The 17,594-nt window shown below is 32.5% G+C and overlaps 1 protein-coding gene across 2 annotated transcripts in view; it reads left to right on the top strand.

Moving 5' to 3' along the window:
• The window catches only part of LOC123694354 (protein phosphatase 1 regulatory subunit 16A), a 32,191-nt gene extending 22,395 nt beyond the window's left edge, over window positions 1-9,796 (top strand). Inside the window, exons 8-10 of one of the 2 annotated variants that reach the window (XM_045639767.1) lie at window positions 972-1,089; window positions 8,021-8,513; window positions 9,440-9,796. In XM_045639767.1, coding sequence (XP_045495723.1) covers window positions 972-1,089; window positions 8,021-8,513; window positions 9,440-9,666 — 838 coding nt within the window. In that variant the 3' untranslated portion in view covers window positions 9,667-9,796. The remainder of the gene's footprint in view (window positions 1-971; window positions 1,090-8,020; window positions 8,514-9,439) is intronic. The other variant, XM_045639768.1, reaches the window with a different exon arrangement.
• Window positions 9,797-17,594: the final 7,798 nt, after the last annotated feature.

A 17,594-nucleotide genomic window follows, 5' to 3' on the forward strand; every position in this document is an offset into this window, starting at 1 on the left:
TTTTTGGGTTCGTTGTACATTCGTTAGCGTCCGTCTGTGTACTTTACGCTGATCCAGCCAGCCACTGATACGGCTAGCAGGTTTGCTGCGGCAACTGCCCTATTGTTACTGTCGAGTTTGAAGTACATTCATTGGCAACCGTGTGTGTGAGAACTGTACTCCGATCGAGCTCCACGGCTTCTACTAGCTGGTTAGTCGTGGCAACGTCGCTTTATGCGTCATTTAAGACTTATTATAAGTGCGGCAACAGGGCTTGTCGCAACGCTAAAGTGTGGATCCCGACGTTTCTCAGACGGCAGCGTGGTAACATCGCATAAGCTTTCGCGTAGCTTTTTTTTTAAATTTGAGGCGTAATGTTACACTTATTTTCCACCCAGAGCTAATGAAACATATTCCGATTAGTTTCTCTTAACTATTAAGTTTTGAAATACAAATAAGAAATCAGGATTAAATTTCATAGATTTATATTTTTTTTTAAGGGTGTGTATAAAGCAAAATTACCAATCTTCTATTATATGATACGTGTAATATTCCAGACCAAATCTAAAAAATATATATCGAACTAGATGATATTTTCAAGGATTCTGTTTGATTTAGTTTTGAAAATTATACGTATCATCTTATAGAAAACTAGTGGTCCGCCCCGGCTTCGCCCGTGGTACATATTTCGCAATAAAAGGTAGCCTATGTCCTTTCTCAGGTATCAAAATATCTCCATACCAAATTTCATGCAAATTGGTTCAGTAGTTTAGGCGTGATTGAGTAACAGACAGACAGACAGACAGAGTTACTTTCGCATTTATAATATTAGTATGGATTGGTAATTTTGCTTTATAGCCCCTTTTAATATCTCGTTTGTATTCACCCATTGAGCCCCCAGCGGCCCGATCGGTCCACGACACAACAGATTTTCTATTGTGTCTGTGATTCCGGGGGCTGAGTTATAAATAGTGTTTTTTCACCCCTACCAGGGTGCGGTCGGTGCGTCGTACGTCACTGCGCGAGAAACAGCTCGCGGCGAAGGCGGACGCGCGGGGCGAAGCGAGACTGCGGGAGACGTTCGATTCCGCTGTCGATGATGAGTATCAGGTTTGTAGTTATTGTTTTTATGTAAAAAAGGTAGGATATAAATGTGGTTCTTTATTTTTTTAAGCTATTGCATAGCTTCTATCGCGGGCCTTGAGCGCGGGGACCGAATCGAGATATTCCGTAACGAAAAAACCTCACGCTCCCCACTCCGACGGGCGGAGGTGTGGCTTGAAGGCATAGCATGCAATAGCTTTACCGCGGCAGTCCCCGAGTGCCACACGTCGTTTTTTTTAATTTAAAAGCTCTTAGAATTTAGATATCATCGACTAGTCAGTAACGAAAATAACAACGCTACACTAGTTGTCTGACAGCTCTAAATGGCTGCAAACGCTAGTTTTCTGACAGTTCTAAATGACTGCTTGTGTTGTTATATAATGTTACCACCGCAAAAGATAATTTTTTGCCGTCGCATTACAATCTTCTGTGTAGGATTGTAAAGTTAAAAATTGAGGTGGTATAAATCAATCAACGAAAAAAAAAGTAAGGGTACTTTTTACTTTTTAAATCGGTCTTATAGTTCAGTTTAGAGTTCATCTCTATACGTAAAAAGACACTTAAATGCTTTATATGGGTTCGATTTCCGCGCGCGTTTTCAAAAGAAAAACCGCATAGTTCTAGTTCCCGTAGGATTTCCGGGATAAAACCTATCCTATGTGTTAATCCAAGTTACCCTCTATATGTGTGCTAAATTTCATTGTAATCGGTTCAGTAGTATTTGCGTGAAAGAGTAACAAACACACACACACACACACACAAACACACACATCCTCACAAACTTTCGCATTTATAATATTAGTAGGAAGAAACAAAAAAAGCCGTCGCCTGTAAGTACAGCGCATTTGTCGTAGTAGTCGTTAACTCATCAATAATATTTCAGCGGAATTCCGGTAGGTGGAGCTGATTTATATTACTTACGTGTATTATGTTTCATAATGATATATATTAAACATTTGAGCATTTAAATAAAATAAAATGAGTTAGGATAATTTTTGGATTTTAAATATTGATCTTTGTTTGATAATGGAGGCAGTGTCTTCATGGATTGCACACTACTGCATAAAGGTCATTGACGTTTCTCTTCTTAGGTGAATCGCATAGTAATTCAATTATTTTAATCAACTTATTATTGTAGTATCAATTTTATGTATTTTTGATGAATTTATAATTATGTAATGAATGTTATGTTTTCATACTTATAATTTTTTTTTCAATGGATGATAAAGGAGAGTTGCAAACTCCCGTAGGACTCTGGGCCTGATCGTTACACTGATGATTTATAGGGGATTAAATAGATAAAAATATACAGATTCTATAAATATAACAATTATAGATCTGTTCTATGGGATAGCAGAGATATTGGGGTGTAAAGTAACAAAAAATAAAGTTAGTTTCTTGAGTTAATTGAATAGCATTGTCTTTTTCTAGATCCGGGTGAGTTTATTTTCTATCTACATTTTATTTATTATTCTTTAAAAAAATATTATTTTTTTAAAGAATAATTTAAATAACGATACACTATATTATATGTCATTTTAATTAGCGTTTCCAATATTAATCTTTAAAAAGCGTACATACAGTAACAGATAGGCAGGCATAAAAAAATTAATGTATGGTTTTGGTAGACCAAAAAACAATAAAAATTTGAGGAGTATTAGTCGATATGGTTGATACTTGAAATGGCACAAACAGCTTTTGAAAAATGACACCTAGAATAAATAGTTACCTATAATTTTTTGGATATTGTTTTTCATAAATATTTATAAAAGTTATAAATTAATACAAATTGCAAAATGAATACGTCCCTTTATATTCTCCGCCATTTTTAGACTGTTGACGGAAGGTTCATTTATAAGGTTGATTCCGTAGATTCGATACAATAGCATCGATATGTTTATCATTCAAGCGATAATTTTGTGCATAACGCGTGTAAACTAGGCCAGCGGCCATGAAAAGGAAACCTGACCATGCCGGTTCATTGGGCATCATGGTCGGATTTTTTAATGTCTTCTTTCAACGGAATCCAAGTTTGTATAGGAAGGACTAAAAGTTTTAACTGGAGAATTTTAGCTGTCAGGATTTCCAATTATTATTTCAAGATGGCGAATTGAGTAAACTGAAATATTAGAGACAAGGTTTGGAAATATTCTATTCTATTCTTGGAACAATACATTCTCCACTATAAAGAAAAAATATTGGAGATATTTATCTCATTTCAAATGTACTTCACTTTTATAATGGCGATCAGTTTGAACGAGACGTAATACTTTTTATCAGATTTTGATGATTCCTAAGCACAAGTAAATTTTTGATTGTAAAAAAGTATGGAAGCTTATTTATTGGTATATTATTTAAGAAGTTTACTGTAACAAAACTGTTGATTTATCCATTACAGAGGTTTGAATCCACATCCTCTTAGATATATTATTGGATCAAAAATTTGAGAAACTATATGCAGTTATATGCTATTTTTAAACTAAGCATTTGTCCCGACTATATCTGCCGAATACACTGAATATATTTGAATATTGTGATTCACATTATAACTTATGTATGCAATGTGCAGATAAAAATAAATCGCGCCTTATTAATTATGATTTATGGATGAGAAATTTTGCATCGTGCTACGAGATAACTCATACAAATTTCTTGGTATATACACGCATAATATGTAATGCTATGTTAATCAACGTTCATTTCAATAGTATATCTGAATGGATTTTTAGGCCATCCTCAAGATAGTATCTCTGTTGTGTAATTGTTATACGCTTTTTGTTTTAATCTATTTTTTTTGGAGTAATTATTTTTATAAAAATAATAGTGCAGCATTATGCACTAGGAAATGTTACTCAATCGATGCAGGTTATTTTGGAGCATGTTTTTATTGTCACTTCCTGTTTATTTAGACTTTCCGATTAACCGAGACTTACTAACGTTTCAGTAAGTCTTTTTTCTAAGGAAATTATCATAATTTTAATGGTCCACAAATATCGGAGAATAGCGGTACCACGGTTATGTTTATAAAAATATTGCCATGACAGATTCCATTTTTTTTAATTTACCATCAATGTGTTAGCAGCTCTAATAAAATATTTGTAAGAAAGAAAGAAAAATACACATTTCTAACAAAATATAAATATAAACAAAAAGTTCCCAATCAAAGTAGATAAGAACATAATATAATACGGAAAATATATTCGATCATTGTTTTTTATTTTCGTTATACTAAATTAGTGAACTCCGGTTACTTGAGAGTAATAGATTTTTTGTGTTTCTGAATATTTTTCTTGTTTTTAGGATGTAATAGATTGGTGAATTATGGCAACTTCGTATAGATCGTTTTGATAAAAAGTTTTCCGATTTAGCGTTAAATTAAAAGTTTTAATAAACATTTTTAAATTTTGTCGTGCTACATATAAAGACGAAATGAACGGTATACGAACGGAGTAAAAAGTTATTAATTTTACCGGTACTTCGTTTTTAGGTTCAAACTAGAATTGGTCGTTTAATGTTGATGTTTCTTTTAATTTAGCATTTTAACTTTGATTAAAGAAACCATTATTTTTCTAAAGTGGGGTGCTTTTAATTAAAATAAATTACATTTAGCTTAAACGAGCGAATGCTCATTCTAACCCCAGCATGTCAAATTCTTTTAGTGTTAACAGACGTAGAGCTTCTTTCGTTTTTCTATGCGTTCGAAAAGATTCTATGCAATGTTCTAATACTGAACAACACTGAAATCTGAATACGAGTTTTCGTTTACACTAAAAGATCACGAAAGAATGCTCTTGCTCTAGCTTTCGCTCTATGTTCGTTTGGTCTAAATGCATCGTAACATCCGTTTTTGGGTATGTGGAAATAGTAAAAACGGGAACCAAACAAAAGTTAAATTTTCTATATCATTAAACACGGTGTATTCATGGAACTAACGTGTTTGTCTATTTCCTTAATCCGATAAATATTAGAAATGTCTGTTAATCTATTATTACGAGTATGTGGAATTCACATTGTGGATATAAGTAAATAATGATATTTAATAACTTGATAATAACAAGTAGAACGGACATATGCGCGAGCAGCCATTGAGATCGGGTACAGAACTAATTGGCAGAAAGTATTTACTGCGGCCCGACTAAGCTTAATTGCTATTATTTTAGCAGAGCACTCTGCAAACCATAGATCTTATGTGTGCGATGTCTATGGGCCGATAAAGGTCTGAGTTATGACGTAGCTGTATGGGAATAAATTATAGGTTCATTTGTTTTCTTTTGTTGCGCGTAACGATTATTTTGTAGGATTTGCAGTAGAGCGTACCTACCTATGCTGACGTAGATGTATATGATGAACAACATACGGATATTGTATTTATAAAAAGTTTTTTTTTAATATACTCAAGAGATAAGAGAGATGGATAAATGAAACATTACGCCCTGAATTCAGGATGTTATTTTTTTATTTTTAAAGTACAGAGAACATCTAAACCAAACGAAATGGATTGTAATTCCAAGACATTTCGTGATACGCAACTAATGGTGGTATGAGGAAGTTTTCAATTATACCGTTAATGTTTATTACTTTTACTGTCACTCATTCTTCACTAATAATATTAATTATATGTTGAAACCATAAATCGTAAGTAGTTGGCATTAAAACATGTGCAAAAATTCCTTTATCATAATAAATAATATTCACTGTAACCGTTTTTATGCTGGCCGTACTTTCTCCACTTTCAACGTCAGTCCGGATAATTAGACGTACTTAGATAATTAATTTTACACCGTACATGTTTGTCTGTTCACTTTGAATTAGGTACCTACCTTATTTGATTTTAACTCGCTATTTTTGTAAGTTCCATGGTCTTAGAAATTTAATTAAAAGTCACCTTTTTCGTCAGATTTTATGCAAAATTAAAATGCAAAATCAAGTCAAACAATTTGATAATATGACAATCACGTGAAAAATGGAAAATAATTATAAAATTATAGGTTTTGTTCTATCTAAATCAAATCTGCGGATTAAATCTAAACGCTCGAATTATATCACGAAATAGCGCGCTTTTATTGCACTCTTAACACGTTAGTTTCAAAATTCTCTCTTTAATTACCCACAAATAGCGAATCTATTTGATATATTTATATATCTTATTATTATAAAATGTTAATTTCGTAAGGAGTTATGAAAAGCGCCGGGGCGCTGTAATCGCGAGCGGAATCCCGTTCCGTTGAACGCATCGAACTTCAATCGACGTTTTCTTGCGATTTCCCTCCAACGCTTATCACGCACGCCGCCCGTACGCGGCAGACGGTTTCAGAACTGAACTATACGCGCCGCGCAAAATTATTATTTTTTTAAATCGCGCCGCGCAATTTTTTTTTATAAATATAATGCATTATGATATACTCAAGTGCCAAGTTTGAATGTGTTTGTGCTAAAGTGTTTTAGTGTGCGTGCGTATTTTTCAAACGAAAATGTCGTTGGATATTATGTTTTTGACGAACGATAATTTGCACCGCGGCCGCAGGGAGCCAGAAGTACTTGGTCTTAGATATAGGGTATGTTTTGATGTATACAAACGAACACATATTTTTTCAAAATCGATATATTTAATAGTATACATCATTTAATATTAATGAATTAATGTATATTTCAATGTATATTATCTTAAAATTTGTCAAAATTCCTAGAGCGAAATTTACGAGAGCAATTTAATATTCATTCGTGATTATAAAATAAAAAGTATTAATTCTTTTAGAAAGGAAATAATTTACTAACCATCCGATATCATAGTTTTCAGCGTTTTATTAATTATAATTCCTTAACGAGTAATTAAACACATACGTTAATTATATTTGTAACGGAGGATAAAATTATTGTGTCTAAAGTTATTTGTGATTGAATGAGTGTTTGTGTCATTGATAAATATACACTATGATATCAAATTTTATTTAACTGTTTACTTTTATTATATTATGTTTCGTTATTTTGAAAATATATTCTCATAGTAATTACCCGTACCACGTGTATAATAATATGAAGAGTTTTTTTTTATCTTTGCCATCACTATGTGTATTTTTTGTATATACTTAAAAGATTTCCTTGTATGTACAAGTGTTGAAAATCTGTTTAATACAAGCATTATATAAATATTAACTAGAATCAAATAAGGAACGATTCTTGATCGCTTGATCGATTAACATAACGTACTTTTGTAATGAAAATAAGTGTGTATGAATAAATTATTATAAATCTTCGAACTTAAGGTTTCTGAAAACTACGTATAATATAAAAACAATTATTCTCGTCTTTACGTATTAAATATCATCCAAATCTAAGAATAAATATTAAGGAATATGTACTAAATAATGATCAAACCTTGAAACTATATACGAACTACAAAGGCTCATCTCGCTGTAACATAATATATGATCTAGTTTGTTTGCGCTATATTCCAAACATTGGCTTTGGTTCATCGCAAACAAAATATGATGCAGTTATTTATGTAGAAGATTAGTTTGTATCGCGATTTATAATTATCCTTGTGAGTTGTGACCTTAGTCTATAGTTGTAAATTTTGTAAGATAAAGTTTATGGAGCAATTTATCTTTTCTCTATTAGGTATAATAATAGTGCGGTTTTTTTTATAACACTTTTTGAAGTAATTTTCGATATATCGAGACGCATTAATTAACCTTACTTTATTAATTGTTAGTCGTGACTTACTGCGCTTAGTGTGTGTGCTAGTTTTGTCAAAATAAATAATATGATCTTGATTAATTTCACAGAAATTAAAATAGTATTAGTAAAACAAACAATATTAACATTTTTATCGAAGTCTTGTCGTTTCCTTACAGTGGTTCTGACCTCTATACTAATAATAGTTATCAATGCAATGTTTACTGAAGCGATGGATGAACTTGATTTTGTTCATTTCCAGGGTTTGGCGAACGGCGTCGACAACGATCCGAACACAAGTCTATCAGCTGACATATCCAACACGAGACTGTCCATCAGTTCAACGACCTCCAACCAGAGCTACGACTCTGAGAACGTCGACTACGCCGTGCCCAAACAGCCCTACCCGCGTACACACCGCACGAACGACACCGACGCGAACGAAACCCCGTACGGCCAGCCGAAGATTACGAACCCCCTGTTCGGTGTGAACGCGGCCTCGCACTACTCGCCGGCGCCCATACAGACCATACAAGAGAACGATGGTAAACATTACGAACGAACTCTGCCCAACGGCGTAAGGAAAGCACCCGAGGGCCAAGACAACGAGGCGTTCAAGAACGAAGACCAGCTCGATGGTAGGAAAGAGGTGGTAATACCAAACCAGATTGCGATCGCCGACGGCAGTACGGCGACGTACACGACAGACAATAATGGTAAAATCAATGTTCATGTCACCGTCATGATTAACGCAGGTAATTATATGCATCCTTACGAACATTTTGCACTATATGTAAATTTGCACATGTATACGTTACGGCTAAACGCGGGTGTGGCTCGATCTAAAACAACATAGTAAAAAGACTATAAAATGCACTGAAAATTCATACATTTGCTTATGTTATATTGTTTAAAAAAGCATGAAAATTGATGTAAGACCTAGCCACACCCATCGAATATGAAATAGCCGTAACATATAATACATAATTGATCTAACAAATTTTGCACAGTTTTATATATAGAAGGGATTGACAGCGGAATAGTGAGGGCGATAATCTTGAGGATGCATATTGGAGGCAAGAGGTCTCTGAATAACTGTAGAGTGTAGATGTCTAGTGTTCCTTACTGTGATATCGTTTAGTTTGGTGTAGTTAAGTGTGTAGAGATAGTGCTATGTAGTGTCCGATAGATGGCTGTAGTGTCGTTTCTTTCCTTTCCAAAAAAAATCTCAAATCTTCTGCATGTTTTCACGCCACGATGGATTTCCATCGCGTCTTTAGTAATAATTGCGTAATTTTTATTGCTTATTTTACTTTCGAACGTTGGCGTTTTTATGAAAATCACTATTAATGCCCATTAAGTGCACGTGAAAGTGCATGCGTTGAAACACATTCCGTCACAGTTGTGCATACATCATTGTAAATAGTGTTGTTCTAATTTACATATTTGCAGACTATTTTCTTCTTCTTTTTATTTGCTGTACACGTGGCCTTTAATTTTTCTTTATTTGTATAGTCATTCTAGATTATTAACATTTTATTTAAATATTCAATTCTAATCATTCACGATCATAACTTATTTTTAACAATCAATATTATTATATTTTATACATCACAACGCACCATTTTTCATTTAAACAACAATAAAAACACCAATTATAATAAACATCATCAAATTACAGGAACGCTAGCGGATTTGAAGAAACAACGCGCCCAAATAAGAACAAACGGCAGTCCAATAGAGTCTTGTATGAATTCAAATAACCACAGTCTAAGTTCGATACCAGAATCGAAACAGGAACATAACTCAGTACTAACGCCTAGTACGGGCGCAGTGCCAAGGTTTTCAGGGCACACAAGCGATGTCGTCGGCGATACTAAGTCTCATCGGTGCTGTATAATAATGTAATAAAAAATAAAAAACAGATTTCAAACTGATGGTACTGAACGTTCTATGCTCTGTGGTCTATGGCTTTTATTATCTGTAAATGTTGTTTACCACGTTTTTACTCTGTGACCACAGCCTATGGCAGCTTTTATGTATATGTCGTGGTCATATCGTAGATTTGATCATTTCATGATATGAGTGGCCATTTCACGAAATGGTCGCATATCGTGAAATGGCCAATTTAGTTTGGCCACATCATGATGTGGTTTGGGCAGATCAATGATAAGAAATCGTTTCACGATATGGCCAATTAACGCACGGTTTTTTCATGAAATGACCAAAATTATTTGATCATATCGTAAAATAGTTAAGTACATTAATCGTTGGTAGAGGCGCTGCAAGCTCTGTGTTTATGTGATAAGATGGCGGCCGCTGGCGAAAATTAAATTATTCGCAGTTAAAAACTTCATAATTCGTTTAATAACAATATTATGAAGAAAGTCATAGCAAAGAATTTACGACGAAGAGGTACGAGTACTATGGAAAATGTGGATATCTTATATGTATTTAAGAAAAAATGCGACTTAAATAAAATAATTTAAGAAACTACTACTATATTATTATAATTGTTTGTTTTTTAAAAAGCGATCCGCTTCTGGCACTCGCCGGCCGCTGCCGCGGCACGCTCGCTTTGCTCGCTCGGCTCGTGCGTTGTTTATCAAAGTCTAACCTAACCTAACCTAATTGTTTTCTATTGCAAAAACGATTCGCTTCTGGCATTCGCCGGCCGCTGCCGCGGCACTAACTTTAATGACATTAAACAAGTTTTTAGAATATAGTTATTCTGAAATTTTTTAATATTTTATGGACTCTTTATATTTTAGACGATCTGGCCAAATGTGGATGACCAAATCGTGAAACGTTGACGATTTAACGATCTGATCAAACTATGTTGGCCATTTCACGATATGCGACCATTTCGTGAAATGGCCACTCATATCATGAAATGATCAAATCTACGATATGACCACGACATATACAAAATGATTCCCTTGACGTTAGTGTAAAAGACAACCTTTTATACTCTCTGATCTATGGTTTTTATAATCTGTTAAAAATGTAAGATATAATGCGCTTTTATAGTCTGTGGTTTATGGCAGCTAATTTTATTAATCTGTGTTTGAAAAAGGCGTGTTAATTGTTGTTTGTTGAATTCATTGACATTTCAAAGATATATTTAAAACTAAATATGCAACCGTCGATTCGACGAACTATAACTTTGTACTCGTAGTTCTGTAATTAAAAAGAAATGATTGGATGTAAAAATTTTCTTTGTACAAATATACTAAATAGCTATTAATTTTTCTGTATATAAATGATTCTGTTTTCAGGAACAAGGCCTATATTAGATTTTCAGTATAATAATTTCCTTCTTAAACATAATTGAATGTCCAAGATTCACTATACTCGGTACAAAGTTATATCTATCGAATCGCGTATTGCTATAATTTTAAATCGATTGTAAAAAAACCGATTATTATCGATAGAAAATCGATTTGCCGATTGAAAAATTGCCATTATCTTTCGCAATGTGCTTAGCATGTGATAGTTTTGTAAGATGGTTATCGTAAGGATTATGGTTTCTATGTTATAGTATTCGTTGATGTTGTACGAGAAATTATTGTAAATTTTATGAACCTTTTTCCTTAACGAACATTCCAAACTGTTTTTATATGTTGAATTCAGTTGAAACATCGTATTTTGCATGTTGAAGGATAAAATCGATATTAATTTTTATATGAAAAAAGTTTTGGGTGTGAGAAGTGCCTGGAAATAACTAGTGTGATATATCGATAAAGGGATTGAAACTATGTATTTAATATATTATTAAGGCTGGTTGCAGAGCTTGACCGACCATCAGTGCGTACGTCAGTCGCGCTTGTCATATGTATGGAAATTGATAAAACCGTTCATAGCTAGACCGACCATACGCACGCGTATTGTCATGCGCAGTAGTGTCATAGTCATACAATTGAGTATTTGAATAAAAATTTTTTTTTGTGCTGAATGGAAAGATTATATATTAGTTTTATAACAAAACTATTTTTTTAATTTTTTTTTTGCAATAATTCAAAAGTTATTTCAAAATAAAAATTAGTCTTTGAATCCAGTACCGAAAACACACCGACAACTCTCGAAGCGTCACCCGGACGCGTGTGACGTCATAATGTTAGTTTTCACACATTGCAGTTGATAGAAAAACGTATACAACTAAAACATTTTGACGTTACATCTATGGTGACCAGTCATGGCGCGTTTATAGTCACGTGATTTTAATTTAAATTTCATCAATTTTCAATTGCTTATAATTAATTGAAAAACATTTTTTTTATAGTTTTTTGCAATAAATATCAATATTATTAATAATAAAGTTTTAAAATACATGAAAAGAGTCAATATTTTTTTTTTATTCAAATACTCAATTGTTGATGCGTATCGTCAGGACCGACGGTACGCACTGACGGTCGGTCAAGCTGTGCAACCAGCCTACGACTTACGCGTGCATTGTTCAGATGGGTATTAGTATGAGGGTTCATGGTATCGAAACTTTTTCCAATTTAATTATCACGTGACCTGATTTATATTATCTGTTGAATATTTCTTCCTTAGGAAATTTTCAAACAAGATCCTTATATTGTTGTATATAATTCTATTAATTTATATTCGTGTTACGTATACAATGCTTCCTTATACATTATAGTTCTTAGAGTTTCGAAACTTAAGACTGGAATTGTTGTGTATATATTATTGAATTTAATAATAAATGCGTAATGGAAATGACGTAATAATATTATGATAATTTATATTCGGAACGAGGGATATAATAATTTCTCCAAAAAACTGTTTATACAGGGTTTCTTGTAAAACACCAGCAATCTGCGAGATTGCTGGTGTTTTACAAGAAACAAGAGACAAGATAGCTAACATCATTAGTAACAACATTTGTTCTACGACTTTTGGCATAACGCAATAAATTATTTTTTAAACTTTTATTGTGCTCTCTTAACATTTGTAAGTCTATGTTCTATTCATTATCGGATGGACGACGCGACACCCCCTTCCCCTTCTCGTTCGCTTCTTGTTTACAGAATTTTTGGGAGTCGTAGAGTTTATAATATTCAAACGTAAAATTAAATGAATGAATGTATGAAAATAAAATCTAACAAATTATCAAAAGTCGTAGAACAAATTTTGTTGCTTATGATGCATGATGTTAGCTATCTTGTCCTGCGAGGTTGCCGGTGTTTTACAAGTAACCCTGTATTTGAAACGGTTTATAATAAAAGTAATTGAAGAGTAGCACTTATAAAACGCAGCTACGGTTGATGCAAACGAGGGGGCCATTGCATTGTACTATTTTGTTTCCAAACAAAAACCCCATTACACGGTAGACTATTTATTGTTTTACAAATATAATTCTAATGTCATCGTTTAGCTTAAAATTTATATGTATGTTCTTTAACCTCGCGCAATATAGCTGTTATATTAATTAAAACTTCGGCGATTATACTCTTGTGTGTGCCAATTATTGTCATTATATTCTTTACGTGTTATCCTGTTTTGATGGTAACCCTTCCAATTCGTGAAAATATATGTAAATATTGTAATTATTACCTTGGTGTTCAACATAGCTTAGTATATGAGGTGGTTTGATGTTACATAGAGATGTGTGTTATTGTTTATTGAATAAAAATTAATACTTAAAAATAAGATATTAATATTAAAATTTCACCGTCACGCCACCTCGGGCATCCTTAGTAAAAAATTTCAAATCATTCCATTGTTTTATAATATTTATGTACAATACTTTTGGAAATGTATTTATTAGATTAAGTATCATCCAGTAAACCATTCGTCCATATCATAGTCATTAGGATAAATCATCGATTACTTAAGAACTAAATGGTACTTAAGAAGTACTTAAATTTGTATTAAGAGGAGGCTCCCTTACATAATTTCTGGCACTGAGAGACCGGTTAGACTGCTACGGTGCTAGACGCTAACACAGCCGTAATAAAGTTGAATATCGCGTGCGCTCTTTGATCGTGTTCGAGCTGGAAAAGTAAGTCTCAATTCTTATTTCGTTTATAACTAAAGTAATAATTGATCTAGAGAAAAAAATATATTGGGATTCGAAAGTAAACTATTTTTCTTACATTTATTACATTTATTTTAGACATAAAGTCCAAGTAAATCTCAAAAGAAATGTAATAATCCTTAAAAAAAGGCATAATTTTTGAATAAAAAATGAATCGAGCGAAAATGTTACAATTACGTAACTGTCTTGTACATAGAATGAAAAAGACCCAATAAATCATATACTAAAGTTCCATTTTGATTGTATGTGTGACTGTTTCAAAATATTAATCAAAATTCACATAAAATTTAGGGAGCTTCCCCTTAATCTATCAGGTGTTTCCAAACATCAAGCAATACGGATGGCCTTACGCTAGCACAATACGGTTGTTTATTTGTTTTTTGGTACAGTATTATTTTATAACGCATTTTAAATAATTTGTGATAGCTTATTTATTTCATCGGACCCTAAAGCATTTATAGATATCGATAAATTTATTTTTAATATGAATAATAAAGTATACGGCGCAATTGAAACAATTTATATTTTAAAGGTATATTTACTGGTTTTAAAATATTATTGAAATTATGTTTGAATAAAAAAAATATGTATATAAAGAGCAGTGAACATAAAAGTATGTGAGAAATATTTTAAATTATTATACGTTTAGGAAGTCATATCAGTGCCTCATAAATCTTGCCTTAAAATTGAAAAATGCAATTGATTTTGCTTGAATACTCAAAAGAGTTTATATTTTATGCAATATGTTGAACAAATTACGTTTTAAACATAATTATAATTATTTTGATTGGTCTGCATTCGTGATAGTTACAAAATATTGGCCATACGAACTTTTTATTTCAAACTTCTTGAAAGCGGTTTTAATATAGCCATATTGATTCATCTATAAAATAAATATGTATATCTTAATTAAATTAATAGAGATGATACGTAAAATACTTAATAGAATTGATTAAAAAACTGCACATAATATAGTCACAAAATTTATTAACTTGCCAGTTTTTTTCTTGCCTTGACTCTGACCAAGTTTTCAAATTGATCCTAAAATATTTACAATTTTAACCAGAAAATACAAAAATTTATTGTTTTAGTAGGCACAACACTATGGCCTAGACCAGACGTTTCTAAGAGATATCTAGTTATTTTGTCTAGCTCAAAAGCATTTTTACTATCCTAAGCGGCACTATCACCTAGAGTATCACTGATTTAAAAAAAAAGTTGACTATAAAATCTGTCTACCATTTTTAGACCGAATATGAAAACTTTTTTATTCATAACTTATGTCATTTCGGAGTTATTGTAGATAAGAGCATATGTGTTCCCCTTGATATACTAGTAGGATATGAAAATTATTGATTCTGAATGAGCAAGTCCTTCATAATTTGTTATATTTGATACTTGGGTCAAATATAACACTCGTTTTTTGACGTAATTTCAGCCCCTGTCTAAAATATTTTACAAAATTATATGATAAGGTTGTATCAGTTATTTTATCCTGTTAGCGCGGTGTTTTGTCGTTATACTTTCCAGATATTGTGATCCTATAAAATTATTATATTAATGTGAAATGAAAGAAATATATTATGTAATGTTTAGTTTTAGTATCGAACTCTGAAATGGTACTTAATTTTGAGGCGGTTTACCTTCATTGTCTTGTATACAGTGTATAAATGGCATGCCATAGCATATTATTGTATAGGAACGTACAAGGAAAAAAATCTTGAAAATGCCTAAATTTAATAGCAATAATATGTTCAGGCATGCCTTAAGAATATTTAGACACGCCTCAAAATTAAGTACCGTCTAAGTGTTCGGAGGTAAGGTCTACTACTGTTTAAAAGTCACTATTTGTATGGTACAAATGTTATCCCTTGTATAGATGTCTACATCAATGCAATTTTATACTGTTGTAATAAAAATTTCCCCTTTGCTCATAATAATTTACATGATTTATTTATAATATCTTGTGTACTTAATGACGTTTAAGCAGTAGTTTTATATATTAATCGTGATTCCTACTTCCTAAAATGTGAAAATAAATTTGTTATTGAGATTATACTTTGTTTTATTTATACTGCCTGAATATGGTTAATATCAATTCTAAGGGGATATTATCTAATAGAAAACCAATACATCATCGAACTGTGTATTTCAAACCGGGTTATTTTTTATATTAAAATGTCAAAGTTAAATAAAATTCTTGTTTTTTTGGGTTTTTATCCTATATAAGAATACTAGCTTTCAACCCGCTGCTTCGCCCGCGCAGTCAAAGAAAAATCCGCATAGGTCCCGTTCCCGTGGGATTTCCGGGATAAAACCTATTATATTTCCCGGGGTAAAAAATAGCCTATGTCCTTTCTCGGGTATCAAAATATCTCTATACCAAATTTCATGCAAATTGGTTCAGTAGTTAAGGCGTGATTGAGTAACAGACAGACAGAGTTACATTCGCATTTATAATATTAGTATGGATTGCACTTGGCCTAGAGAGTAAAAGTTGAGAACATAATAATTATTATGATTGGCCTATCGACGCTATAGAACTGCTTGTGGAACTGCTACGTACTCACATAGAAGACTACATAGTATATAAACAAAATTACACCCACACAATGAAGCCACATAACTAGGTACATATGCTAGTCTTCTCCACTATCGATTGACTAATAAATCTCATGAATTTGGATTATTGATATATAAGTATATGGATTATCTATAATTTCCGGGTACTTACACCATTTTTTTTAATTCTATCGACAGTTATATTGCATATCTATTGGAAACCTATTTATAGGCTTATGCGTAATATTATTATCATCCATTTCATAGTTCAGTTTTATAAAAAAACTTATTTTATTAAACTACTACTTTGTCTTATTTATTTGGTTGTACATCATAATAAAGCATACAGTGATGTCGAATTGAATCTACGTCACCAAGAGAATATAACGATCAATAATGCGGTCTCTGACGTGTTTACTGTTTACTGTACAAGTACCTACCTACATATAAATTCATTTCACACCTTGGTTGTATCATGGACCCAATAAAATATTCGTCCATGGTTGTATGTAACGTATATTCAGGAATACGAATCTTTTCGATCATCAATCAAGAACACAGTCAATACTAGTGACTACGGTGTGATTTTTGGAAACTAAAGTTAGTAGGGATTAGGTAAGTACATGACATCGTTAATTCAGTAAAAATGTAAGTAAGTACGTAAGTATATAAAAAGTAGGTATGTTTGATGATAACAAGCGATAGCTCTTGGTCCGTTCTAAATTTATTGGATAGAGCTGCAAAGAAAAAGCATTAATAATATTTTTCTATTATATCAATACAAAATAGTGTTTAAGCACATAAAATATACATTTAAAGTCAAAGTATGCAGAATTATCTTGGAAAATCAATAAAAGAAAATGTAGAGTTAGACTGAATGAAACTTACCTACGTAAGTATGTAAGTGCAGTAAGTACTTGCAGGGACTTTTCTTTTGGCTCTACTACTATTTAGTAAAGTTCTGGCTTGCAAAAATGATTTTCTTGGAATGTTTATAATGAACCTGAATAGTTCAAAAATTATTGAACTATTCAGGTTCATAGGCATCTATTATTTTTTGACTGAAAGAATCAATCGAGTACCTAGTTGAGTGACTCCTGCTCTCTAAGCCTGATCTATACACGGTTAGGGTTGCCAGGCCATAAAATGCAAAGGCCGGACTGCGCACTATATAAGGCCGGACATTTTAGCCTAAAAGCCGGACATGTTTTTTTTATTGCCAAACATA

Source organism: Colias croceus, chromosome 9 (genome assembly GCF_905220415.1).
Source record: "Colias croceus chromosome 9, ilColCroc2.1".
Taxonomy (NCBI): domain Eukaryota; kingdom Metazoa; phylum Arthropoda; class Insecta; order Lepidoptera; family Pieridae; genus Colias; species Colias croceus.